General features: G+C 40.0%; 1 protein-coding gene across 1 annotated transcript in view; it reads left to right on the forward strand.

The window, feature by feature from the left end:
* cdk2ap2 (cyclin dependent kinase 2 associated protein 2) overlaps window positions 1-26279 on the forward strand; it is a 44766-nt gene that overhangs the window by 14222 nt on the left and 4265 nt on the right. The window contains exons 2-4 of the mRNA XM_082535258.1: window positions 17158-17287; window positions 24683-24838; window positions 25118-25209. Coding sequence (XP_082391384.1) covers window positions 17209-17287; window positions 24683-24838; window positions 25118-25209 — 327 coding nt within the window. The 5' untranslated portion in view covers window positions 17158-17208. The remainder of the gene's footprint in view (window positions 1-17157; window positions 17288-24682; window positions 24839-25117; window positions 25210-26279) is intronic.

Raw genomic sequence — 26279 nt, forward strand, 5'->3', positions numbered from 1 at the left:
TGAATTTAGTTGAATTCCTTGATGTAGTCACCTGCTGGTGGTGTAATAGTGTAGGGGATATTTGTATTGGCTCACTTGGACCACTTAGCATCAATTGATAAAAGGAATTCAACATTTTTCATATCACAAGCTTTGTGTGCAAGAGAAATGGCAACCAGCAGAGAGAGTGTCAGGAATAAGTAAAAGTGACCTTGAAAATTGTTTTTCTCTACATTAACATTCTGCAGGGATCAGAAGCATTTCTGAAAGTAGTATTCCAGTTTACCTTGTTGTTGACATAGACAGTGCTTCTGTACTCATGTCAAACTTGTCAGTCAAATTCATTTGACTCTTCTGGGATCCAGCAGGATATTCATGTATTACAACTATCAGTTCAACGCATCCACGTTCATGCTGACTACTCCTAGCTGCAGTTTCAATTTTCTCAACTGAAAAGCTGAAGAAACTCGAACTTCCCTTTATAAATGTTAATTTTTGGTCTTTTTGTTCACTTTCTCTCAGAGTACAGTGACATTTTTCTTTGTCCTTTTACGGCCCACTATTGATGATTGGTACTAGAGCACTCAGCCTCACGACAGCTGTCTCAAACACAAATCACGGTTAAATAAAAGAATTGTGCTGTAGGCGTCTTTTTCCCTGAACTTGTATATTGTTGCTCTAGCTGTTGTGCAATTGCTGGCTGATAATATGCAGCTTAGAAATTATTTCTTTCTTCACATATATATCAAATACTCCTCTCACCCCTGCAGGCAGTCTATCCTTCAAGTTTCACTGCTACCAGAGGCCTGGTACCAGTCAAAAGTTTGGACACACCTTCTCATTTAATAGTTTTTCTTTATTTTTACTACTTTCTGCATTGTAGATACATACTGACATCAAATATATGAAGTAAGATATTTGGAATTAGGCAGCAAAGAAAACATGATAAATAACTCTAAATATGTTTAATATTTTAGATTCCTCAAAGTATCCACCCTTTGCTTTGTTGACAGCACTACAAACCCTTGGCCGTCTCTCAGTGAGCTTCATGATGTAGTCACCTGAAATAGTTTTCACGGGTGAGAATTGTCAGAGTTCATTGGTGGAATTTTCTGCCTTCTCAATGGGGTCGAGACCATCAGTTGTGTTGTGTAGAAGTCAGGTTGGTACACAGCTGACAGCCCTTAGCCTATCAGCTAAGTAAAGAGATATGACAGTGCATCATTATTTTAAGAATTGAAGGTCAGTCAGTCTGGAAAATTGCTAAAACGTTGTCCCCAAGTACAGTTGTAAAAACCATTAAGTGCTATGATGAAACTGGCCCACATAAGGACCGCCCCAGGAAAGGAAGACCAAGAGTCACATCTGCTGCTGAGGATAAATTCATCCGAGTCACAAGTTAACAGCACCTTAGATTAGAGGTCAAATAAATGCCTCACAGATTTCCAGTAGGAGACACATCAACTGTTCAGAGGACTGTGTGAATCAGGCCTTTATGGTCAAATAGCTGCTAAGAAACCACTACTAAGGAAAAGCAACAAGCAGAAGAGGTTAGTTTGGGCCAAAAAACACAAGGAATGGACATTAGACCAGTGGGAATCTGTGCTTTGGTCTGATGAGTCCAAATTTGAGATCTTTTTATTTATTTGACCTCTGGATACAGACACAAAATGCAGTTCTTCATGGGTCATGAGACACGCATGTGTTTCCAAACAGCGAGTGAGGAGCACAAATGTATTTTCCGCTGTGTTGCCAACAGCAAAGTGCTGAAAGCTGCAGGTCTTTGAGTGGTCCGGAAGGAGACTGGTTCAAATGTGAGTCATCCCCATAGATGCCCGCATTTCAAAGGGCAGCTTTGGAGCAGGAACAAGGATGTTTACACCCTGGTATAAAATAAAAAATTCTGTCTTTACTCTTGTGTGACAAATACACAAAGCATGATATTTTTTAATTCAAATGTTTAAGCTGTAATAAGGTTTATTTGTCATTGTTAGGGGCACAGCTGTTTTGATTTTAAGGTGGACGAAGACATAGGTGTCTGACATGTCTGTTTGCTGTGTGTCAGGTTACCTAATTTCGATCACGAAACTGTTCCGCTTTGGTGAGGGTCAGTGTCTGCATTATGGGCGCAGGGCATCCAGGCCCATTCAAAAATTGTCACCATGACCCCTCAGATGAATTCTCCTGTCAGACTTTAACAACTATGAGAAAAATTAAGTCATGTAGTTTGGTAATGAAAAAGTCATTGCTCCCTTCAATGCATTCTCCTTGGATCTCACAAATCTCCGCCCGTGTGTTACTGTCCAGTGCCTCAAGACTCCTCACATCACCAGTCCGCATATTATTCCCTGTTGCCAGTTTGCAAATAAATCTTTTAAGCCAGCCTTATTATGACAAGGTTATAATGTGGGTGTATTTTGGAGCATTTTAACATTATTATCTAACAAGTGGAGTGATATAGCTTTCTTAGTGGTAAAGCTAGGTATCTAAGATGATTACATACCAGCTTTACTGAGTTGAATTCTACTATATGTATATCTACTATGCTTGTTAAACTGTAATCAGTGGCATCAGCGTTGGTCCATATTGAGACTGTGTGAACTCCTGGGATCTGTAGATTCATTATCATTCTGTTCCAGGTGAATGTTCCTGGATAAATGTACCCATCAGGTCAAGTAAAAAATTTTCTGTCATAATGTGAATGAATAACTGTGTGGTTATAGCAACGCATCAACGCTGTGAAAAAGAACTACTCTTTTATTGAATAAACCTTGTACATTTTAGTTAGTGATTTTTTTTCTTTTCTATTTGGACCCATTTTTAAGGGTTATTTCTATGTAAAAGGTTTTTTTTAGTGTGAACATGCTTTCAGCCTGGAAAAGACAACAGCAAAAACCAAGAAAATTATGTACTAATCTATTTGTGTCTCTGCTGCATTCACATGGCCTCTGGTCAGTCTTCGCAGGATCTTTCGAACATATTTAGGTAGAAAAGAAAGTGCTAGTGTCAGATCCTATTTGGGCCGGGTGAGGGTCAGTGTCCGCATTATGGGCCCAGGGCATCCAGGCCCATTCAAAAATGTCACCGTCAGCTGAACTCTCCTGCCAGGCTTTAACAACCATAAAAAAAAAATTAAGTCATACAGTTTGGTAATGAATCCTACTCGGGCCAGCAGCTGTGGTGACAACATCTCAAAATCATGCACTTTTACATGATAAAAGTATCATATCATAATATCAGTGGTACATCATCTTCTTCCCTGGATGGTTTGCAGTGAAGTCCATGTTGGCAGTCTGGTTTCTTTGTACTGTTATAATTGGGATCTTCATTGGATCATGGTGTATGGTGGTTTCACAGGCTTTTTCTTTTTTTGCTCTAAGCATGTCACCCTACCACTACACTCACTGGACACTTTATTTGGTGTACCTGTTCATCTATTTGTTAACACTAATATCTAATGAGCCAATCACATTGCAGCAAGTCCATGCATTTAGGCATGTAGAAACAGCAATGACAACCATCTGAAGTTCAAACTGAGCAACAAAAGGAGGGGAAAACATTTAAGTGACTTTGAATGTGGCATGTTTTGCTCATGTTAGATGGGCTGGTCTGCGTGTCCCAGAAACTACTGATCTACTGTGTCTGTGAAGGTTCTCAGTCATCCAGGTCATCGTAGTCAAAGGAGCTTTCAAAGAAAAGCGTCTGGACTTTAAGTTACTTGAAGACGTTTCACCTCTCATCCGAGAAGCTTCTTCAGTTCTAAGGTCAAATGGTGGAGAGTCCCAGATATAAACCTAGTGGGAGAAACCCCCCACAGAGGGACAAAAGGACCCCCTGATGATCCTCTAATCGCCTGAGCCATTGAGGTTGCCGTTCTCTTCAATGTGCACAGTGCAGTCCAGGAAAGGCAAACAGTTGTCCTTTGTGTCTTCCCTAGTGAACTTGATGTTTTTTCCACAGTGTTAATGTGCGCAGTGAAGGATTCCACTTCTTGTGTCTTGATTTTGACCCAGGTGTCGTCTACATATCTGTACCAGTGGCTGGGTACTCTTCCTTTGAAAGAGCCAAGAGCCTTCCTTTCCACTTCCTCCATGTAAAGGTTGGCTACAATAGGTGACACGGGGGAGCCCTCAACATCGAAGTTTACCGGAAGCCCACACACACGGACCAGTACCTCCTCTTTGACTCCCATCACCCTCTGGAACACAAATGTTCCCTCTAAGCCTGAAGGAAAAAAGAAGGAACACACACATGTAAAGGAAGCACTCAAAACGTGCGGCTATCCTAAATGGGCGTTCTTAAAGTCAGCAAAGAGGCACAGAAAAGAAGACCAGACACCAGCGAGGGAGGATAAGAAAGACAGACGCAACAACATTGTCATCCCCTATGTAGCCGGTGTATCAGAGTTTTCTCCCAGCATGACATCCCGGTGCATTTCAGACCCAGCAACACGCTCAGACAAAAACTGGTTCACCCGAAAGACAAAACACCAAAACACAAACTTAACAATGTGGTGTATGCTGTACAGTGCAGCGAGGAATGCCCAGACCTCTACATTGGAGAGACCAAACAGCCACTTCACAAGCGCATGGCACAACACAGAAGAGCCACCTCCACAGGACAAGACTCAGCAGTCCATCTGCATCTTAAGGATAAAGGTCACTCTTTCGAGGATGCCAATGTTCACATTTTGGACAGAGAGGACAGATGGTTTGAAAGAGGAGTGAAAGAAGCCATCTATGTCCACTGTGAGCGACCATCTTTGAACAGAGGCGGGGGTTTACGACACCAACTCTCTGCCATCTATAATCCAGTTTTGAGATCCCTTCCCAGACGCCTTAACGCCCACTCACATCCTGGGCCATCTGATCTCAGGAATTCGCATGATAAGGTGGGGCCAGGTTTCACAATGAGCTCACCCGAAACTCTGGCTGATTGGGACCCACACCCAGTTTCACACCTTGGCTCAGGCGATTAGAGGATCATCAGGGGGTCCTTTTGTCCCTCTGTGGGGGGTTACTCCCACTAGGTTTATATCTGGGACTCTCCACCATTTGACCTTAGAACTGAAGAAGCTTCTCGGATGAGAGGTGAAACGTCTTCAAGTAACTTAAAGTCCAGACGCTTTTCTTTGAAAGCTCCTTTGACTACTGATCTACTGGGAAATAGCCATATCTGGGGTTTACAGAGAATGGTGTAAAAAAAGACAAAATATCTAATGAGCTCCAGTTTTCTGGGTGAAGTTGCCTTGTTGATGCCAGGGATCAAAGGAGACTGCTTCAAGCTGACTGGAATGCAACAGCAAATAACCAATGGACACATCAAACTTTTAAGCAGCTGGAATACAGCAGCAGAAGAGCACACCAGATGCCACTTCTACCATCTCAGAAAAAGAAAATGAGTATGAGGTTAGCATGGGCTCACAAAACTAGATGACAGAAGATTGTAACAATTCAGCAATTGATTGAGTAATGCTACTGACCGTGTCCATTCCTTTATAAGCACTGTGTACCCACCATCCAGCATGATAACACATGTCACGAAGCTCAAATATCTCAAACTGGTTTCTTGAACATGACAGTGAGTTCACTGTACTCAAGTGGCCAAAATCTGAGGAATGTTTCCAGTACCTTGTTGAATCTGGAGACACTGAAATCTGCAGGCTGATATTTTAAGAACCTTAGGTGCCTATTAAAAGGTTTTTAGAAATTTATTTTTTCACAATATATGACTTCTGTACATAAGTTCAAATAATTCTTCAAATGAAATCAAAAAGATTTTATTTTCCAGTCCAAAATAAGTTAACAGATGAATCGGTTCATGAATTCACGATTGCTCTGGAGTGAGGCTTGCTCTTATCTTTGAGATGATGTTCCCAGCTGCTGATAACCATGATAAAGCTGCTCTCTGTCACAACTTCAGTCATTTGAGAGGTGCATGAGCCTCTTTTCAGGACAAACTCATCTATACGCCTTTGATTAATACTATTAAAACACAAAACTGAATTATAAGAGGCCGTTACTAATCACAAATTTGGTTATATATCAGTTTCTCAGATGGTGTAGATTTCAATGCCAATTAAAATCTTTTAACTGATTATGTATATCATTAATTATTGACATTGTCTAACCCACAGATTAACTACCCAACGTAAGGTGGAATAGGTTTCAGAATAAACGCTAATGTTAATGTGAGAGAAAAAATAGGAGAAAGTGAAGCTACTTCAGTCTAATGGTTCACTGTTGCATTTCACTCATTAGCTAACAAAACTGAAACAGTGTTTGCTTAGCAAGTATCAACCTGAGAAGTTTTTTTTTGTTGTCTGTGAAATGCTTTCACATTTTTTAAAACCTCAGTTTCCATTTTCTTTCATCCTCCTCTGTTACATTTGGCTACATTCTTCTTTGTTAGTATTGAGTGAAGTCTTGGCAGATGATATAGATCAGGGGTCACCAACACTGTGCCCGCGGGCACCAGGTCGCCCGCAAGGACCACATGAGTCGCCCGCGGGCCTGTTCTAAAAATAGCTCACCTTAACAACTTACCAGTAAGCTGCATCTATTTTTATTTTTTCTTGCTATTTTTTTTTTTAATCACAATTGCATTGGCGTTAATTTGTTAGAGATAATATATTAAAAAAAAAGTTTATTATTAAATATTAGATCATGATCTAATATTTAGTGCTAGCTGGTCTCCACGGAAACAGTTGCCGTGAAGACCAGCAAAGGCAAAGGTGAGGAGATGAGGAAAACATGGCGGAAAAAAGGAAGAAAACATAATTTTCACAGTGAATGGGAGGAAGAGTTCTTTTTTACCTCTGTGAAAGATTCATGCGTGTGTCTCATTTGCGGGGCAACTGTGGCAACGGCAAAGCGGCACAACGTGGAGAGACATTTCCGAACGTGTCACACAAGCTACCATGCTAACTACCCAAAGGGCAGCACACTGCGAGCGGAAAAGGCCCGCGAATTAAAGGCAGGTTTGAGCAAACAGCAGTCTTTTTTCACGAGACCGGTGAAAAACTCTCAAAAAGCAACCGAAGCCTCATTTAGAGCTACACATTTCATGATTAAGAAAAAGAAGGCATTTTTAGACGGGGAGTATTTCAAAGAAGCAATGATGATAATTGCAAAAACTGTGCTTAAAGACGAGAAATATGGAAACGATGTAATCTCCACTCTCTCTGATGTCCAGCTGGGGGCAACTACAATTGTTAGAAGAGTGTCGGCTATGTCCGGGAACTTGGCCGATCAGTTGGATCAGGATCTGGCAAAGTGCAGTTGGTTTAGCATCCAGTGTGACGAGTCCGTCGACAGCAGCAGTACAGCACAGCACAGCTGATGGTCTTTATCCGGATGGTATTTGATGGTTTCTCCACAAAAGAAGAACTTCTGACACTACTGCCGCTAAAGACAACAACGAAGGGAGTTGACATCTATAACGCGGTGAAGGAGTTTTTCGCGAAGAAAAAGGTACCGTTGGAAAAGCTGGTATCAGTGACTACCGACGGGGCTCCTGCTATGATCGGCCGACATACGGGATTCATCGCTCACTGTAAAGGTGACACAGAGTTCCCAAACTTCATGCATTACCACTGCATCATTCACCAGCAGGCGTTATGCGCAAAGGTGATCGGCTTTGAGCACGTCATGACTCCCGTCGTGAAGATCATAAACAGCATCCGCTCCAGAGCTAAACAGCACAGAACATTCAAGGTGCTATTGGAGGAGCTGAATATGGTGACCTGCTACTACATACGGAAATCCGATGGCTCAGCAGGGGACGGATTTTGCTTCGTTTTTTGTCACTTTTGGGTGAAATCAAGGAGTTCATGCAATCCAAAGGGGAAGACACATCTCTGCTGGAGGACACTGAGTGGACACTTGACCTTGCGTTTTTAACAGACATTACTGGGAAACTGAACCATTTGAACTGTGAGCTGCAAGGCAAAGGTAAGACTGTTGCTGACATGATAAGTGCTTTAAATGGATTTAAAGCCCAGATGAACATTTTCTCTGTGCATTTACAGAGAAAAAAGGTGCTGCACTTTCCCTCTGTGCAGATGGTGCTGAAAGACAATGCTTCTGCATCTGAGACTTTTGACAAAGTTGCAGAAAAGTACACTCAAGTCATAAACCGACTTGGTCAAGAGTTTGAGAACAGGTTTTGTGACCTTGATCAGCTTGAGCCATGTGTCTCATTTGTTTCCAATCCTTTCATGAATGTGGACACAACATGCATTGCTGAGCAACTAAGTTCAATGTTCAGCTTGGATGCTGGACAGGTGGAAATCGAAATTGTAACATTGCAAAATGACGTCCACCTCAAAGCCTATCTGGGTGCACCAAACTTTTGGTGCCTTGTTGACACAGAAAAGTACAGTGGTGTGTGCACAGCAGCTATGAAGGTTGCCAGCCTGTTTGGTTCAACCTATCTTTGTGAATCAGCCTTTTCTGACATGAACTTCATCAAGAACAAACACAGAACACGCCTCTCCGATGCACATCTGCAAGACTCACTCAGAGTTGCAGTGTCAAGTTATACCCCAGATTACAACACACTGGTGAACAGCATGCAATGCCAGGTTTCCCACTAACAGACAAAGAAAGCCATATTAGATGTTCTCAGTGGCAACATTACAGTGTCATGTCAAAGTTGAATTTAATTATTGAAAAACAAATGTGTTTGTTAAGTGTAACATGTGACAATTTGCTTTAAAATGCTGCCAATTTGGTGAAAAGTTCTGTAAAATTTGAAAGTTGATTTTTTGTATGTTACATACATACAAAAATAATGTATGTAACAGTGCATGATTTGTTAAAATTTGTTAAAATTTGTTAGTGGTAAGTGAAAATGTTGTAGAAGTGATCACTTCAAAATGTAAATACTTGCAGAGATATATAGAAATAAAGCGTTGCATATTGATATTTATGTTTCCTACCTTGTTTCCTAATTGCATTCTTTATAATTATGGTGAAAAATAATTAACATAATTAGTGTCCGTACATAGATGAATATCATTAATTATTAATGATAACACATAATTAAGTTAAACTGAGGAAATTTGTTATTTGAGAAGTGTGTGTCAAACTGGTAGCCCTTCACATTAATCGGTACCCAAGAAGTAGCTCTCACTTTCAAAAAGGTTGGTGACCCCTGATATAGATGATACTGCCCCCATGGCTTCCTGTAATGTACTGCAGTTACAAAAACACATTTACTAGTATTAGTATATAACAATAAAATTCAGCGTCAACAAATTTTTGTAGTTGACGTCATCAGTTATGCCGACACATTGTTGCAGCCCTAAAGATGAACAACCATATTTGCATATACAGCAATTGATTTTTTTTTTTCCATTTTGTTCATTATTTTTTGCCTCCTGCCATTTCTCACCTCCTGAAAGCACAAAATAGTGAACCACAGAATTCTGACAAACAACCAGGAATCATCAGTATTCCAAATAAGCAGGACTGAGCCAAGCAGTCATGTAATGAAGCTGTTCTATCCTCCTGACTACCAGGAAAAAAAAAATGTTGTCCAATCAAAAAAAATTTTAAATCCCCCAATGTTTGTAAAGTAATTAGAAGACTGAAATAATTTTTTGGGAAAAAAAAGTTTACATTTTTTAGATATCACATGTCCACTGCAGAGGACATTGGAAGGCCGAACGTGTAAAAATGAACTTTGATGGCAAACATTTGCTTCAACTCTTCACCAAGGAGAAGTTTGAACTCAAGGAACTGTAGTGGTTTCTTCCCCCAAAACTGCAAGTCACTGCTATACTGAAGCCACGAGTTGGTGATTGCCAGATCAAAAAAGTAGAAAACTGCACATACTGTCAATTTCTGAGTGTGAGAGACCATCCTGTAGAAACTCAACATTCAATATGGTCCACGTCACCTATATTGGTAGTGTACTCAGCAATTGCCAGTGGACTTGGCACATGGACAAACCTTTTGTTTTTCTTAAACCATCTTGTGCGTCTGTCCTGAGGTTGATTGCCATAGGCAGAGGATGCCATGACAACTGTCCAACCACTTAATGACAGCAAGTTCAGGTCTGAGTACCATCCCTGATGCTCCTCCTTTCTTCTTCAAGGGCTTATTCCCTATGATCTTCTTCATCAGACAACTCAAGATCTGAGTTTCCCTCATCAAACTGCAATAAATTTCTTTCTGCTTCTAAAAAGGACTCCTTTTCTGGTCATTTAAAAAAAACAGAACAAAATGGAAGAAATGACTACAAATGTCCACTACGGAGGACATTTTTTTAAACACTTCAATACTATACTAAAATGAAGTTAGAATTAAGCATACTATGTTTTAATGTGTTATTAAGAGACTTATTTAAAATATGCTAACATTTATAGCTAAAAATTCCCCAATAAGAAGTTTTATGCACTTACTTTTCTTCTTCTCATAAAATGTGCTTGCAGCGATGGCTGCCATGTTCCTTAATGAAAAAACTAATGTTCCCAAAGCTCCACCCCTTCACATTTGGTATCATTGGAAATCCCTAAATGTCCTCTGTAGATACCAAAAGGAGGTAATTCTGTAGTATGCAGTGCATGGGAGATATTCAGGTTTAGAAAGGTGCTCTACAGAGGACAAATTTGCATTGCTGGTAGTCAGGAGGCTATATGGATATTGCTTTTCTTCAGAATATGTCTACTGCCCATAAACATGTAGTGAAATCAGAAGCATATGTATTTTTTTCATTTTTAGCTTTTTTCTTTTTGTTTTCTTCCACATGAAGAACTAAAGATAATACATGTTGCTGTTGTTGAAACCAGCTGTTATTGTCTAATGATAATTCAGTTTTATTCGCTTTAAAAAAAAGTATTTTTACAAAAAGTTGACAGGTGTGTTTATAGCTACTATTCTGATCAGTGTTGCCAACTTAGCGACTTTGTTGCTATATTTAGCGAGTTTTCAGACCCCCTTGGTGACTTTTTTTTTCTAAAAAAGCGACTAGCGACAAATCTGGCCACTTTTTCTGATGTTATTGGAGACTTATTTATGCTGCTGTGGGCACCTCACCCGTGCCAAAGCCCCCAGCTGCTATCAGGGCAGGAGATGTGCACACCTGTGCGTCCAAACTGCAAATGAATCACGCACGAGCAAAGTCAGTTCTTTTACTCTTATGCTGTTTTGTGGATCACAAGGTTTAAAACTACTTATACACACACACCCACCCACCCCCCCTATTTCAGGTCACTTTTTCCGGTCCAAGCCGGATAAAGGAGCAAGGTTGGTATTGTGACATGGAAAAAAAAACAATTGCTAAAAGAAATTTTATTTGTAATTCTAAATAAATTCTAAATGCATTTAGGACGTTTGTTACTCACTTTATGTCTCTTCCACGATGTTATTTCTCTCTCCAACAACGTAGGTAACAATGACATTAGCATGACCAATTATGCAAATTAGGCAAGGACGTCGTTTAGCGACTTCTAGCGACTTTTAGGACAGCCAGTAGCGATTTTTCTTACTGAGGTGTTGGCAACACTGATTCTGATATCCTGTGTGGTAAAAAATAAGCTGTTGTCCTCCATGGATTGTAAGATTTGAAAAGATAAACACAGCTTCCAAATTTTAAAAATGAAGCCAGCACAGTTCAGTGCAGGGTTGCTTGCTGTGCTTTCAAAAAGTAGTTTGACTGCATCAAAGTCTCCCCCGCGCAGACATCTGTTTTATATTCTGTTCCAAATATTACTAAATAGAACAGATGCTCATTTTTTTCCATTACGAGTTTAGAGCAGGGCTGGACTGGGACAAAAAAAAAAATCAGCCCGGGCATTTTGACTAGAGACCGGCCCACCAGGCATTATAGGAAAAGCCATAAAGTCTTTGAATGAAAACAAATGCTGTTGTGACAGTGATGTACACTATCTTGTTGGTATATGTATGATTTCTATACATTTTACATCAGATAAAAACTTTGGTTGTAAGATTCAGATAATTATTTAATAAAAGCGAGACATTTTAAATGAGAATAAGAAAAAAGTATTTCTTTGTGCCCCCCTTTCCCTGTTAATGCCCTACCTGGGCCCCCCTGGAAAAACTTTGCTAGACCCGCCCCTGCACAGTTACCAGCTGTCAGCTACATAGAAAAGGATCCTGGTGTCATTTGTCTCTCAGAAACAGTTCATAACTTCCCTTCAACTCATTCATGTCACCTAAAAGGTAAACCTGTTTCTCCATCACCTCTTCAGCTCTGATGATTCAGTAAGGACATCTCCTGGTTTCATCTTCATGTTTCCCTCAATATCCATCCATTCCCTTCCGCTTTTCCTCATCAGAGGAATTTGTTAATTTGTTATATACCTGTTAGAATTGTAGAAGCATGTGTAAATTAGCAGCAAAACAAGTGCAATTAGTTTGTAAAAGCTGCACTGTTGATAAAATATGAAGCAAAATAGAAATGGCCTCGACCATAACAAGGAAGTTCGAGTTCTATCAGGCAAGCAAGGTAACAACTTGGCAGGCTGCTAATGAAAACTAATGTGAAAGTGGTCACAAGTGGATCAGGCAGAACAGACGATGTAACCCTGTTTCACCTTCAAGTGGGCAGTGGGAGTAGCAGGATGTGCACTGCAGCATGAAAAACACCCTGATGAAACATTAACAATTACTTTCTTTGATAATGTCAAGTAAACATGCAAAGCGCTGATAAGAATGGCATTACCAAGCGAAGCTCTTTATCTACAAGCAGATCTTATCTATAACTATAACAGAATTTTTCTATAACTAAGTTTACACTGTTTAAACAAGGATCCAAAGCCTGCACTGCAGCTTATTGTTAGAAGAAAAACTCAGAAAAAAGGTTTAAAAAAAATGTTCTGCTGGCATTTAATTTGAAGATAAGAGAAGCGTTTTGCAAACACTTTGAATCCCCAGGGGTTAAATATCTCATACTGTCTTTCTGCTCAAACAAAGTTTTTGTCACCTCCATAAAAAATAATCTAAGTGTGTGTGTGTGTGTGTGTGTGTGTGTGTGTGTGTGTGTGTGTGTGTGTGTGTCTTTGAACAACTGTACAAATCCCGTGTCCTGTTATTTTTCTCTCAGCCTTTCTCAGTAAAAATATGTTTTCATGTTCAGCTGGTGTTTTCAAAAGTGGCTTAATGCTTCTAGCACTTTTTGTTTTATGCAAATCCTTGCTAGTTGCCAGAAGCTTTTTCCTCTGTTCCCTAACTCATACAATTGCATCTTATAACTTTGAGAGCATTCAAACTCAGAAGGGTTAAATTATATTGATTTTGTACCTAAGACAAAAAGTAAATTTATAAATTTAAACATTTATGTTCTTCGATCAGTCCCTTCTTGTTTTAAACAATTCAGGGAGAGAAGAGTAAAAACACACACATAGTATACAGAATTAAATAGGGAAAAGTTTTTTTTTTTTGCTGTTGTTTGTTTTTGACTATATTTCTTGAAAATCAAATATTCAGTATAAGCACCAACCTTAGGAGCTCAAACAAAATCAAATTCAAAAATCAGCCTTATTCAGTCCTTCTTAAGGCTGCCTTCAAAAGTCCCTGCTGACTCGTGTTAAAATGCACCAATTTAAAGAAATAAACCTTTCATCTAAAGATGGTCGCTAAAAGTGTAGACAGCGATTGCTATTTCCGCTTTTATTTGACCTCCATGAGACTGATGAGAAAAATCTGGTCTTGGCACATAAGTGCTACAGTACCTGTTCACCTGTGCACAAAAATAATGAAAGCAAGTGAATTTAACTAGAAAGCAACAGTCCATTCTATGTTGTTAGCATCTCAAATTCATCAGAAAAGCTGAACCCTTCAAAGAGCGCAAAATGTGGTTGAAAGACTTCTGAGGCTTTCAGCATCTCCATGGCGACAACCTGTGTGAGACTAAGCATGTGAAGCTGGAAACGGGCAGAAACCACACAGATGTGTCATGCATAGAGCTCACAGCATATACTGGCTGCTAATAGTTTTAATTTCCTCTTGAACACATTTTCTTTGAGGGGAGCACATTTTCTCGTAACTGTCTAAAAATCTGAATTTTAAATCGTTTTTTAAAATATCTACAGCACATCAGCAGTAACGAGCATTCTGACTGGTTTACCAGCATTAGAAGCCCAGCTCCATGCATTAAAAAAAAGACTTACTTCTTACTAGCAACAGTGCCGCACTTATGGACACTCTCGAATCCTGCTAAGGCATTTTGGCAGTTGGTTTTTTTTGTTTGTTTTTTGTTTTTTGCTAAATGGAAAAGTGCATTCCCGCTGACCATTTTTAAGCACAGCAAGAGATATCAGTACACAAAGACGTGCTGTTTGAACAGTGATATTTCCAGTGTTGGGACTAACGCGTTATTAAGTACATTATTAAATACAGTCCAGCCCTGTGTGCAGCTCATCTGCAGTCTGGTGTTACCTACATCTTCCTATTCAGAAGGCTGAATTTCCGAGTTCTGAGTACAATCAAAATCACCACGACTGCAGTTTTTGTGTTGGATGTAAAAGGCGCACATGACGCTGTGACGTAGGCTAGAATCATGGCAGCAGTCAATGACGGTCCAGGTGTGGGATTTCTCTCGTGGAAATATGCACATTATTTTTCCTTTCTATTGGTAGGTGGCACAGTGCACTTGTGGCAAGTAAGCAAGCTAGAAGACTGGCAAAGTTATGGAAGCAGCACATTAACAAGAGAATTCTGAGTAAAACCAAAGTTACTTTCCCTAGTAACTAGTTACTTTGAAAGTAACGAGTAACTTGAAGTAACTGAGTTACTTTTGATGGAACTAGTAATGTAACTAAGTTTCTAATTTAAAGTAACTTACCCAACACTGGATATTTCTGATGGCTGCACATGCCACTGTGAGACTAATGGAGGTAATGGAGCACTTTGCATGTACCTGCTTATTCTTACGCAGCCAACAAAAAGCATATGCATACAGCACCACTTCACACACACAAAATCTAAAAATGTTTTCAGCTTGCTAGAATAATAATTTAATGGAATTCATAGCCAAAGAAAGCTCACTTTCCTGTGCAATGCTTTAAGGCTCTACTATTTAGAACACAGTTTGTCACCTCCAGATTGAATTATATGATACAGACAAAGATAAAGTCTATTCAAGCAGCTAGGGGTTTTTTGTTATCTGGGGTGTTTTTTGGGTGAGATTCACCCTTTATTCAGTGTTTGATGTGAGAATATAATCTTTCAAGCGCAGGTTCTACAAGTGCTTTAGTCGTTTGAAAAAGACATGCTCGACTGGAGTTGGGGGAGATGCAGTTTATGTTAGATGAAAGGCACAGCTGATGAGATGGGGTGAGAATACAACCCTTCTCATCACAAACGTCAAATGAAAGCACATCAAAATGCCTTATTTTTCCATCGCTATTAAAGTAAACATTTGGCAAGTGATGATAAAGCAGTCGACTCTGTACTGAACAAAAATGCATAAATACACACAATGTACAATGTGCAATGTACTGTTTTAAAATAAGGAGGATTTAAAATGTATAACGTGCTGGCAGAAAATTGCCAGGACATTTTCTGTGTTTTATGGATTTTATTTTTTTACTTTTTTCTTCTTAAAACCAGGTTTAAGCCCTGATCTTGCACATTTTCAAATTACCTGTATATCATTCTGTTTTAGGTTCACTCCATATTTTTCCCCTGGCCATCCACACTGCACCTGCGTGGCTCTATACTGAAGCTGTAACGTTTCTTTCAAAGCCTCTCCCGGAAGTGGCTTAAGCACATTAGCTTAAGTACTGCACACTACTTAATTACAATTTAGAGGCACTTCTGTTTTTTCATTTTGAGAAACTTTAGACTTGAAGATTTGCCAGCGGTATTTTTCTTTGCTTGTTTTTAGCAACAGAAAAATACACAAACAAGTTATGAAATCTGAACCGTAATATTTGATATTTATTTATTTATTTATTTTTAAAGTCTGTTGACTAATCATCTGCTGAAAGACATTTCAGAGTTTTCAGTGTATCCAGGAAATCCAGATAAGGGATATCCAGCTCAAAACTTCCTGTGTCATGTGTTGTTGTTTTTTTAATATGCAACAATTTTTAAAAAGCTAATAAAAGGCTGCGCTTTCATCTGATAATGGCTATGGGATTTCATTTTGGCAAATGCAATCATTCTTTTGCTCTCCAGACAGGCTGTTTATCTGAATGCAATGAAAGCCTGCTAGGACTCTGGCTCTGAATGAAAACCAGGAAGTTTGCAGTACCATAAATCTCTGTATATAATTGTGATGGATGCATGCAACCACACAACTGAGATACTTAGTTACCTGACCTCCGCTCCAGTCCTTCCTGGTTTGGCTGAAAGAGGAGGCTGAGGGTGGAGCTGGTTTAAATGCAGAAGCCAATAAAGTGGACTGGACCATCTATTGTGATCATGCAGGGGGAATGGGGTTCTTCTTGAATGATGGTTAGCTGTTATCTCTTTAGTTTTCACCTTTGGTGTATATAATGGTTTATTCATTTGCTATATAACTGGAGCTGTTTCTCATTTGGGCAGGTCAGTTTGTTGAGTTATGTTTTTGTTAAATGACTTTTGAGTGGCGGTCTGTTAAGTTAACCTCTTTTATGGGCCCACTTGGTTCTTAAAAACTTTATTTTTTGTTATTTTGAATTTTTGTAATCATCTTGTCCTTTTTGGGGGTATAATAAAACCCATTTTTTTGAAGATTACATTTGTGCCTGTGTGTTCCTGGCTGCTTGGATCATGACAATTGGTGGCAGCAGTGGGATACAGCCAGTTTAAAAAAAATACACACACACACACAAAAAAGGCACAGTTGTTTTTTTTGGGTTTTTTTTTTTTTTGAGATTTAAGATTAGTTTATTTAATAACCATTTCCACAACAACCAACATTCAGAATTAGCATCATCACAATATTTCATATCAGGATACAATGATAGAATCTGAGACACAAAGGCTATATACACTACACAATTAAAAACCAAATGATGAACCAGATAACTAGTGAATAAGATAATTAGCTAATCAAATTATTCAAAAGACACGTTTGATGCATTACAACAGAATAGAAAATTATTTTCACAAGGCACATTTATTGAACAACAATGGGACTGTCTTGCATGCAAATGACTATTTGCATGAGATAAAAGTTTCAGGGTTTTTTTTTTTTCTCCCCACTCCTTATCAAACCATGCAGAGAGGAGCAAGGAGTGTGAGAGTAGTCCGAGGAGATGTACCAAGCCAGCAAATGGGCTCAGAAGGACAAGTCGATGCAGAACAGGAGGAGAATGGAGCTTCTGGAGGGGTAGACAGCACTGAGGGCCAAGGTAGGGAGCCAACGATATCGGATCTGATCTCTCTTCTCCGTTCACATATGGGCCAGCAGGAGGCCAGAGAGGCTAAACAGAAGGAGGAAAGTGCAAAGCAAGAACAACGTTTTAAAGCACTTCAACACCAGTTTCAGTTGTTACAGGTAGAAGCACAAGCCCGCACTTCTCCAGTGCCTGAAGGTCAGGCAGCTGAATCACCTGATCCAGAATCTCTAGATGATGACATTCTTCCTCAAGCTGGTCTTGGTATATCAGTTACTGGTTCATCAGGTCAGTCCCATTTTCTGGAGCCTAAGTTACAAAAACTCACCAACGAGGATGATATTGAACATTTTTTGATTACCTTCGAACGCATTGCAATGGCCTGTCGGTGGCAGAGACATGATTGGGTTTTCACCTTGTACCGCTGCTTACGGGCAAAGCAAGAGGTGCATATGTACATATGGATGTTGATGATTTTTTGAATTATGACAAGGTTAAGGCAGCTATTCTTTATAAATATGATATCAATCCTGAGACCTATAGGCAGAGATTTCGATCTCTTGATGTAAACCCTGCAGAAAGCCCTAAAGAGTTGTATGCACGGCTGAAGGAGCTTTATGTAAAATGGGTCCACCCTGAAGATAAAACCGTTCAGGACATTGGGGAAATCATCATCCTTGAGCAATATTTACGAATGCTATCTCCTGAGTTGCAGGTGTGGGTAAAAGAGCATAATCCACCCTCTGCTGCAGAGGCTGCAAAGCTGGCGTTAGTATCTTGCCCAAGGATATTTGGCATCCTGGAGGCAGCCTGGGATCAAACCACCGACCTTCTGATTAGTGGTTGACCTGCTCTGCCACCTGAGCTACAGCCACAGTACAATGTTGCTGTTGAGGGGTTTCTGCTGCTCCTGCTGCTGATAGTGCTGGAGGGCAGGGCTGTGTTGATCTGAGACTCTAGACATTAAAAAGTCCATAGGAGAGACGGTAGCTGATTAAACAAGTATCATGAGATAATAACAAAATGCAAAGATTGGTGACAGCGCTTGGAACCATAAGGACACAAAAAACTGTGAGAAATAATTTAGGCTCTGTCTGTGAATCAGTCTGTGTCTCTGAGTTAACTTGCGTTTCTCCTACAGCTCCGGACCGCAACAAATGCGCGTGCTCTTTGTGAGCTCGTTCCCGGCTCGTAACCAGCGCGTTCTGCCGTCAAGGGCGATCATTGGTTAATAGTGATCATGTGACTGATGCAAGCCAGATCCTTTTATTTAGCAAAACTGTGATTAATAGTTAAATATTATTGTTGAGGGGCACAGACAGGACTTCGCACGCACACATTAAAAAAATAATAATAATAATTAAAAAAAAAAAAGTTGCCTCAACAAAAGGGCACTTTGGGCACCCATCAGGAAAGGGGCGGGTGCTCAAGCCGCCCCCCCCCTCTGCACGTGCCTGTCAGAGAGGAAGTGTCATTAAAATGCATGAAATAGCAAGTTAAAGACCCAACGTATAAGACAGAACTCAGATCATTGGTGGCCAATTAATATTTCCTGGGACTGTTGTGGAGGGCAACTCCGATAAGCTTACAAAGAGATAAATTTAACACTGAGCTGAATGAACTTCAGCTTATTGGTGCAGCCTTTCACTACAGTTCGATGTTCACATGTGGCCACTTGGGAAAATCTTTTGCCTGCCTTAGAATTAGATGATCCCCTCTGAGCAGTAGAAAGGTAGCGATATTAAGGAGGAAGAACCCTCATTAGACAGGAAGAGACTTCTGACACAGGCATCAATCCAAAGTGACCAATAGGGAAAAATTGATAAATATGACTGACATTGCTGTCATCAAGCTGCCCAAACTTCTGTTTTGACAGAGCTGGTCATACTTGTTGATGATCAATTAATCAAGTGAATTTGATTATCGGCACCTAGCTGCTACTTATGCACTTACTACCTATGGAAAGAAGTAAACGTGTACTTAGTTTTTAACAGGACTGGATAAAGTATTTTAGACACTTTCTTTTTCATATTCCTGTATATGTAGCCTTAAGAGTTTGCATCCAGATATACTGCAATCTAGACAGCATTTTTTACTCGTGTTGCGTGTTTCAGCAAAACACCTATGATTTGAAAAATATGTCACAGAGGCGCTGCTCAGAAGCTGAACAGTACTGCTTATCAAGCAAGAATGGAAAAACAATTCTCTTTCTTTTCAAAAGAACAGTAAATGATCCTTTCAGTTCTGAAAGGGTTACAGCGTTGTTAAAAGAAGATGAGATGCAGCGCAATGCAACACAATGCTCCCGGCCTTCTGGAAATGTGTTGGTGCCATTAAATTAAAAAATCTGTTCAAAAAATGTTCAAGATGGGCTTTACGTCTACCAACAACTGCTCACACTGCCAAACCAATTCACCGGACAATTATATCCACGCTCTTTGGTTCTGTCCACCAGTTCAGAAGTTTTGGCGCGAGATATGTGAAGACTTATCAAAGTGTCTGAAATGTAACATTCCAACTTCCCCCTTTGTGTGTTTGTTGGGCAGTTTAGATAATGTCACTTCAAAAAAGAATATCGCCCATATGGTTTTCACTGCCCTATGCATAGCCAAGAAAACAGTCCTCATGAACTGGAAAAATAAAAATAATCTTAATTCTAACCAATATAGAAATTATCTATTAGATTACATTAGTCTTGATACAGAAACTGCTCTCCACATGAGATCGATTGCTCTGGGCTCCTTTGATCAGCTCCATCACCTAGTGGGGGTGGGGGGTCATAGTTTGGTCCATCAGGGTGTACACCTCACCCCTGGCGTCGTTGCCCACCTCTCAATTTTAAATACACGTAGACATTGAGGGCTAGCAGGAGGGACCATGCGCTTACCTGCTGCTCTCTGGCAGGTAGCTCCATGCCCTCCTGGGTTTTAAATGCACCTTAGAACACACATGCATCCACACTACAATGAGCGGGTGGAGGGAGGTTTGGAGTCTTCTCTCACCCCCGTTCTCTGCGGCCTGCTGGAGCGGGGGGGCTAGGAGGAGGAGTTGGCCGTCCGACTGCGGTCTGGAGTGTGGGGCCTCCCTGCTGCTGCGGAGTCGGGGCGGTCTGCCTCCCCCCACCGCAGGGAAAAGGGTAACACCACCTGGGTCTGGGTGCAGTTCCCCCTCCAGGAGCAAGGGTACCTAGACCCGGTTCGTAGAGTACGCTTGGGGAGTGTGATCGTGTGTACAGTGTCTCTTTATGTTTGTCTCCACGTTGGTTGAGTGTGGAGTAAGTGCATATGAGAGCATGAGGGTGGGAATGGATGTTTGTGTCTGTGTGTGCCTGTATGTCTGTGTCTATATATCAGGTTGGGTATCAGACGCCACCTTTCTGGGGACATCTCAGGCCCTCCAAGGTTTGGAGGCCTATCTCCACCCACCACCACTTCCCCTGCCAGTGGCGGACTCCCTCAGGTGTCGGTGCGTTGGTGGTGGTGATCACACCCACAAACTACACCCTTTTTGGCTCCTACCTCAAAGCACACTGTGTTCTGTTGATCTTATGTGCTGCACAATAATGTTTAATATTTAGTATTTACTGTCATATTCCCATATATCATTGTGATGCTGTTTATTCTATTACTCTTGTTCTCTTCTGCTTGTTTTCTTTTTTCTTTCTCAACAGGTGATCGATAGATGCATTTTTTTCTTTTTTTTCTCTGCCCATTCTGTTGGTTTTTGTCTTTTGCCCTTCTCCCCCGTCCCTCTTCTCAGCTGTTTCTCTTTCCCTCTTTCTTTCTCCCCTTCTTTCCCCCAGTCAAGTCTGTCCCGTATTCAGCAAGTGAAAATAAAATAAACAATAAAAGGTGAATCAAATGGACCATTACGGCAAGGCTGGGATGGTCAGTTTGGTAAAGTAAATCCGTTGGGCATCTTTCTTTGCCTTTAGACAACAATTCTGATGGCAAAAGAGCCAAACGGGACAGGCAAAAAATAAATAAATAAATAAAAATAAATTAAAAAATCTCTTTCTAAAAGCAAGAAAATACAAGGTTTCAAGTATTTGCAAGTATTTGCAATGTTGTCTTGGTACTTTGTGTTTTCAGATACATTGAATATGTTACTAATTAGCAAATAATTATTGTGTTTTCTATTTACAATTTACACAATGTGCAATCTTTTGTAATGATACTTTAATAATGTCTGTCATTGCATACAGTAAAGCCTTGCTGCAAATGAGCAAAAATCATTTTCACACTGCAAACAAGTGCATTGTCAAAACAGCAATTAAGATGATAGGTGATTTATTTGGAGCAGGTTAAAGTGATCTCTTTTCCATCCATAAATACATCTCCCACCTGTACCAAAATATAATGATGCAGAAGTGCAAATGGGTCTTTTTGTGCTACAGTGTTTGATTCCAGTACTTCAAAGGGTCATAATGTTACAGCAGGGGCATGATGACATTGCATCTCCACAAAATCATAGTTGTCTGTTCACTCTTTTGGAGCAGATGAGGCTAAATCTGTATGCTAAACTAGAATAGTTCCACCACCTCAGGTAATGTAAATTAAATAAATAACCTGTTGAATTATTATACCTCTTCTAAGGTCCTTGTAGTTTACCTTAGTATTTTGACTTTATACTCCAGCTCCCGTATTTAAGAGGGAATATTTCTCTTTTTTTTTATTCCACCGAGTTTATCTGAGAACTATTACAGCATATTAGGACTTAACATCATCAACATGAAAACTTAACATCATACAGTTATCATAAGCTCAGCTCAGTGTATTTAAACTCGAATGTTGGTACTTTACTACAGCGGTCCCCAACCCCCGGGCCTCGGACCGGTAGCGGTCCGTGAGTCGTTTGGTACCGGGCCGCGAGAGTTGAGGCTCAGGTGTGAAATGTATAGTTTTCAGGGTTTTTATCAATTTTCAGCGTTATTTTGTTATCGTTTTTATCGTTTACTTGGTTTTCCTTGGTCTTTTCACGTGTGCTATGAATAAATTTTCTTTTTTTCGGTACCGGTACTAGTTTTATTTTGTTGTATTTATCCGCGACACCTTAAAGACCGGTCCATGAAAATATTGTCGGGCATAAACCGGTCCGTGGCGCAAAAAAAAGGTTGGGGACCGCTGCTTTACTACAGGAAATGTGAGATGAGAGATGAGATAGCCTTTATTTGTCAGTTGCAGGTCTTTTTCCCGAAGATGACCGACCTTGCCGACCGTACATGCAATACACAAACATCACATTGGGGAGACAGGTCAGGCTAGGTAGCGAGGAAAAAAAACATCGAAATGTGTAACATGTAAACATGCTGAAGTACTGCAAAAAGGACATCTTTTGTGATCCTATTCTTCTTCTTTGGCTGCTCCATTTAAGGGGTCACTGCAGCGCCTCAACTGCCTCCATCTCACCCTGTCCCTTGCATTCTTCTCTTTCACATCAACCCTCTGATCTTTCCCTTTCTCTCCTTCTACATCCCTTGTCCAGTATATCCATTATCCCTCTGCACATGTCCAGACCTTCTCAGCCTTGACTATCTATCTATCTATCTATCTATCTATCTATCTATCTATCTATCTATCTATCTATCTATGCCCTCGCATGAATTGTAATTACCTATGTAATAAAGTATTAATGGGAACAATTTTTTATCATGAGTAAAGCATTCAATCAAGTTACGCAAATATATATTTAAATTTAAAATGTGGGAGTGAAAACAGAAAAATGAAGGTACATCAAGGGGTAAAATGTTCCCATTTCATATTAACTATTCAGACATGTTTCAAAGTCTAAAAGTTCTTCTAGACTTTATAATTATTATGTAAATGGGAAAGAATTTCTCTCCTAAATATCGTAATGTATTTATCTATAACTATATCTGCCATTTGTTTCAGCGTTCGTATTTTCATTTTCCCTACGTATGACGCGGGTTTGGCGCGGTAGTAGTTTCTGGCGACGAAAACATTTAGGACATATGTCACATGTAAACCGACCAATCAAATCGCTGTAAAGATTAAAAAAAAAAAGAAAAAACAGCCCCCTCGTCTGCGCAGACTCAGTCACTGAGGAAGAGTCAGAGCTCGCGTCCCACAGAGGATTTCACGTCTCCCTAAAAAGGTACAAAATTGCCACTTTTTTGTATCGTTTCAGGTGTCATCGGTGGTCACAAGTTTAGTTTAACGCTATTAATAGTCGCTGTCTGTATTAGAATGTAAACGGTAAGCCTGTTTGGTTGGGGTTTACTTATGTTTTTGTGGTAACCGGCAAAAGCAAGCTAATCCGGCTAACGTTACCAAGTAGTAGTTAGCTTGGCAGCTTTATGTAAATGCTAACGTCAGCTTTTGTTTCATTGAGCACCTCTGGGCTCCCCTCGTGCGACTTTGAGTGACCACATTCACACTCACCCAGCCTATGAAAAGCTTCATTAGAGGCGGCTTAAAACACAAAACAAGTACAGTTCACAGGTTGACACATTCAGTGTAGTCTGATATTAAGCTATGGTTCTCTGCAGTCAGAGTACCATTGACAGATTAGGGAACTTGTATTGTAATTACGATGTTTTTGCTGCAAATTGTTAAATTAGAGTCCAGCGGACTCTTAGATGACCTGTGAAAGCTCATTTGGTTGAACACGAGCATGGGTATGTTTTTAATGGCACTTGTTGTTTTGTGACTGAATGGGAAGATTTAATGTACTTTCCCATACAGTGCAAGTTACTATCATGGGTCAGCTAAAATCATTGAAATCCACCTGGTCCCCTGTGAATGAGTTAACTTTTTTTTTTTTAAATTTTTCACAATAACTTTGCTATAATTAATGGGGCAGTATAAGGTTTAATATTTATATATATATAGAGGACATGGGGATGGGTAGAAATGTTATGCTTTATGTACAAAACAAGTGCTCTGCGAATGTCTGATCAGAAGTAAATGTGACTACAGCAGTAATGATCATGTAATACAGCATAATGATCTTTTCTGAATTCAAGCCTGTTAATTTTTGCCATAAAGTTCAAATGTTAAAGTTGAACCTAAGAAAAGGCGTCATTTTAGCACAGAGTATAAAATGTCCGCAGTGAGGACCTTGGTTTCCTGTCGGTTTTCTCATCTCTCTGCTGCAAAAGCAACCTGAATGAGAAACGTTTCCACTGACAGGTCATAAATTTTGTTGTGTAATGTGTGACCTAAGGCAAACGTGCTCCGTTTTTTTTACATAAAAAATGCTTGTGTTGCTCCCAAACACATCCAGGCTGACAAGTCTTGCTACTGCTGTTAAAGAAAGGTCAATTGTGCTCATTTCCTCTCCGACTTTTGTTGATGGTGATTCCTGATTATTCTGATTCACAGCTTCCTTTGCTTCCTTCTATTCATGGATTGAATTGCATTTGTGTTTCTGTGTATCTTTATGCATTAGCTCTTAGGAGCTCATCATCACCTGTAAAGCTGTATAAGTATCGGGTTGACGGGACTGAAGGAAGCGGCACGTCGTACGGGGAGCTGCCTGCTGAAATCGCCATGAGTTACAAACCCATTGCTCCTGCACCATCTGGCTCCAACCACACTCCACCAGGTACTTTAGGACCAGCTTTAATGTTGTGCAGTGCCGTTATTAGCATGTTGTCAGTTTCCTGTGGTGTGTATGTATAAAACAGTTCACACTGTGACTATGTTCAACAGTCCCATTGCCTTCATAAACCAGTGCTGCCCCACACAATATTTTATCAGTCATTAACAATACAGCATAATAGTATTATTAAACTATTTTTTAAGATTTTACATTTGAAACAAAATTGCTTGTGTTTTAGGTTCAGCCTTTAATGTGTTCTATCTCTTCTCTCCTTCTGGCCAGGGTCTTCTGTGCCCTCTCCCTCTCTTCCATCGTCGTCCAACTTCAGGCCAGCCTTCAGTGACTTTGGCCCGCCCTCCATGGGCTTTGTTCAGGTACAACAACAATTTAATTGCTCTGATACTTGAATACAGACTGCTTTAGTAAAGAGTTGTCATGTTTTTACTGAAGCATAGGTCACCAAACATGGATTTTCAACCACTCTGATTATGTCAATACTGGACCTTAACTGAGTAAATAAATAAAAAAAAAAAACAACTTGTGTATTCACATACTTTTCACACTCATGTCCCAGCCTGGGGTTTGATTAAATTCACCTCTTTACTGTTACTGAATTATTTCTGAAAGGCGTGATAAAATCTGCTTTATTTGAAGCTGCACAGAAGTTTGTTTTTGTTCCCATACATCCAGCAAAAAGTGAAGCATTAGGAGTTAAACAGTTAAGTTTAAGTAAGTTAAGTTAAAGCATTACAACATACAAGAAGATACTATAGAAATGTCTATCAGTAAAGTCACCCTCTAAGGTAGTAGAAAAAAATGTGCCTTTCTGCACTACTTATTAGTGCTATATTGATTAAGTACAGTAAATATTGTTGGCAGTGGAAGGCGGTCACGGTTTGACTGAAGCATGTTTCATTAGCATAAATTGAAACCACTGAAGGGAACTTGATTTCAAAAGAGTTCTGAGAGGACATGGGAGCAGTTACATTATTGTTAGATGAGACAGTGAATACTTGAACACTACAATACTACATCATTGCAGTATTATAATTATTTCATCATTGTTACACAATGTCCCCTCTAAGCTGCGCGCGTGCGCAATTGCACACAGCTGGCACAGTCTCTGTGCAGAAAAAATCTGCATTGCGCACAAAAAAAATCCTTACCTGAATTGAAATTAAAGTAAATACGTTAACAATTCTGTTTTATAGTGTTAGTCAGTGAGTGACTGGCTGCTCCCCTATGGGATTAGAACGATGCCACCTTATCCCATAGTCCAGCCAATGATGCGATTCACATTCGTATATACGCAGCTAATCAACGTCGTTGACAAGCTATGACAGCGTCCTTCTGTGCCGACACTGGTGTTTTAGCCAGCAAAGCGGCGTGGCTGATGTGGAGTGAAGCCAAATTAATGACAACGTGTACAACCATTGGAGATGTG

The sequence above is a fragment of the Aulonocara stuartgranti genome (assembly GCF_965226115.1).
Source record: "Aulonocara stuartgranti genome assembly, chromosome: 6".
Taxonomy (NCBI): Eukaryota; Metazoa; Chordata; class Actinopteri; order Cichliformes; family Cichlidae; genus Aulonocara; species Aulonocara stuartgranti.